At 65.8% G+C, this 2,065-nt stretch overlaps 1 protein-coding gene across 1 annotated transcript; it reads left to right on the forward strand.

Moving 5' to 3' along the window:
- Positions 1-1,309: 1,309 nt before the first annotated feature.
- LOC122192317 (apolipoprotein A-II-like) lies at positions 1,310-1,941 on the forward strand. Its single transcript, XM_042892851.1, has 2 exons — positions 1,310-1,659; positions 1,734-1,941. The coding sequence occupies exons 1-2, from the start codon at positions 1,310-1,312 to the stop codon at positions 1,864-1,866; spliced, it is 483 nt and encodes a 160-aa protein (XP_042748785.1). The 3' UTR covers positions 1,867-1,941.
- The last annotated feature ends 124 nt before the right edge of the window (positions 1,942-2,065 follow it).

Below are 2,065 nucleotides of genomic sequence, written 5' to 3' on the forward strand. Positions count from 1 at the left end.
CCCCCCCCGAGCGCTGTGGGCGCCGCCATCGCAGGTGGGGGCAGCGCAGCCGGAAGGGATTCGTGAGGCCGCGCCCACGCTGAGGCCGAGGCCGCCATCTTGAGTGCGGGCAACGCTGCCCTCCCATTGGCTCAGGCGGAGGGGTGGGACGGCCGCCATTTTGGGTGCGGGCAGCGCTGCGCTCCCATTGGCTGAGCCCGAAGGAGCGGTGCACCGCCCTCCGTCGTCCCCCCGGAATCCGCCCCCATCGTGGCACAGTTCCGCAGTTTCCGAGTTCCGCCTCCCTTTTTGCGTCCCCTCTGTTCTCTCCCGCCTCCCCGCGGGCACAGCCTGCGTCTCTTCCTCGCGTCCCCGTATCCTTCGTGTGTCACCTCCCTACACCCCCATCATGTCCCTCTTTGTGCCCCCTCTCAGCGTCCCTACGCCCCTCCCTGTGCCCACTGCCCACCCCCCCCATGTCCCCTAACCATACGCCATGTTCCCTTCCTGCATCCCCTCCCCACTGCCCCCACTGTGTCCCCTTTCTGTCTCCCGCCTTCTTGTCTGCCCCATGTCCTCTCCCCACGTCCCTGGACCCCCCCATGTCCCTTCCTGTGTCCCTCTGTGTATTTTCCAGGAAAGGGCCCCCACCACCCATTGGGGACAGATGGATGTTGCCCCCAGAGCCAACCCTGTGCCCTTTGAACACGTTGTCCCCAAACAGCAGCAGTGTCCCCTATGGTGGCTGCGTGTGACGCTGTCACACCATGGCCGAGGGTCAGTGATAAGGGTGGACAACGACCTTTGACCCCCCCCGGGTGGTAACAGCTATTAGGGTGGGGGGTGGGTGGGCAGCACCCTCCAATGACCCTTCCATCTACACACACGCAGAAATGGGATCATGGAGAGAGGGCGGCCAGGGGGCTACGAGGGGGGGGGGTCCTGGGGCAGAACTGTGGGGTAGCAACATGCCATGGAGATACTGCTTGTGTCACCCCTCACCCCCATGAGGAGCCACCAGGGGTCACAGGGCTGGGACCCCTTGGCACGGGGCCGCCCGCAATGGGGCTGAGATGGGGTTGTTCCTCCCCACCGGTGACCCTTAACCCTGCGGTGTTTACCCAGGCACAGCCCCCCAGCCCAGGGGCGGGGGCTGAGCAGGGGGATAAAAGGACCTGAAGTCCTCAAAGAGGCACCGCAGTCTTCAGTTCTGCTCTGGTGAGGGGCTGCGGGGTGGGATTGCGAGGCGGGTGGGCAGGATGGGGCTGGGGGGGGGACAGGGCTGTGGCGTGGAACGGGGCCATAGGGTCAGATGGGGCTGCGGGGCGGAATGGAGCCGTGGGGCACAGGTGGGAGCAAGGCAGGGGTTGTGGGGTGGCTCCGGGGCAATGGGGTGGGCTGTGGCCCACCAATATGGGGCGCAGCCCCCTGGAAAGGGGACGGTGCCCCATGGCCACCACCACCCTCAGCCACTGCCATGAAACGTCTGTGGGTCGCGGCGCTGCTGCTGCTCTGTGTGTGCCATGTGGGGGCCGCGGCCGTGCCCCAAACCGAAGACCCCCCGGAGACCCCCCCAGACACCACCACCCTCCTGAGCCGCCACTTCCAGACCCTGAGCGACTTCATCACCAAAGAGCTGCCCCAGCGCCTGCGGGCGGATGAGATCCAGCAGCAGGCCAAGTACGTGTGGGGCTGGGATGTGGGGCGGCCCCATAGGGACCCCCCCCTGAACTAAGCCCCCCTGTGTCCCACAGGGCTTATGCTGAGCGTGCAGAGGTGCAGCTGAGGCCTTTGGCTCAGGAGCTGCGCAGCAACGTGCTGGGGCTGTTCTCCTCCCTTCTGGATTTGGGGAAAATTGGAGGCACGGAGAAGGACCGAGCCCCATAGGAAGGGGACCGAGCCCCATAAGAATGGGGCTGAGCCCCACAGTGATGATACGGGGGGAATAAAGCATGGAGCTGCTGTGGAGCGTGTGTGTGTGTGTGTTGGGGATACGGAGCTGTGGGGTGGGTGGAGGGATGGGGGTTGTTGGGACGTGGGGCGCGTGGAGATGTGGGGCAGGGATGGGGGATATGGGGTGAAGGGA

This window comes from Lagopus leucura, unplaced genomic scaffold (assembly GCF_019238085.1).
Source record: "Lagopus leucura isolate 7727_CA_CO unplaced genomic scaffold, USGS_WTPT01 34549-0_obj-0_obj, whole genome shotgun sequence".
NCBI classification, from domain to species: Eukaryota; Metazoa; Chordata; class Aves; order Galliformes; family Phasianidae; genus Lagopus; species Lagopus leucura.

Bases quoted from the DNA above. Each gene is read 5' to 3' on its own strand.
- LOC122192317 (XM_042892851.1), top strand. From the start codon at position 1,310: ATGGAGCCGTGGGGCACAGGTGGGAGCAAGGCAGGGGTTGTGGGGTGG. The intron at 1,660-1,733 runs GTACGTGTGGGG...TGTGTCCCACAG, and splicing joins GAGATCCAGCAGCAGGCCAA to GGCTTATGCTGAGCGTGCAG.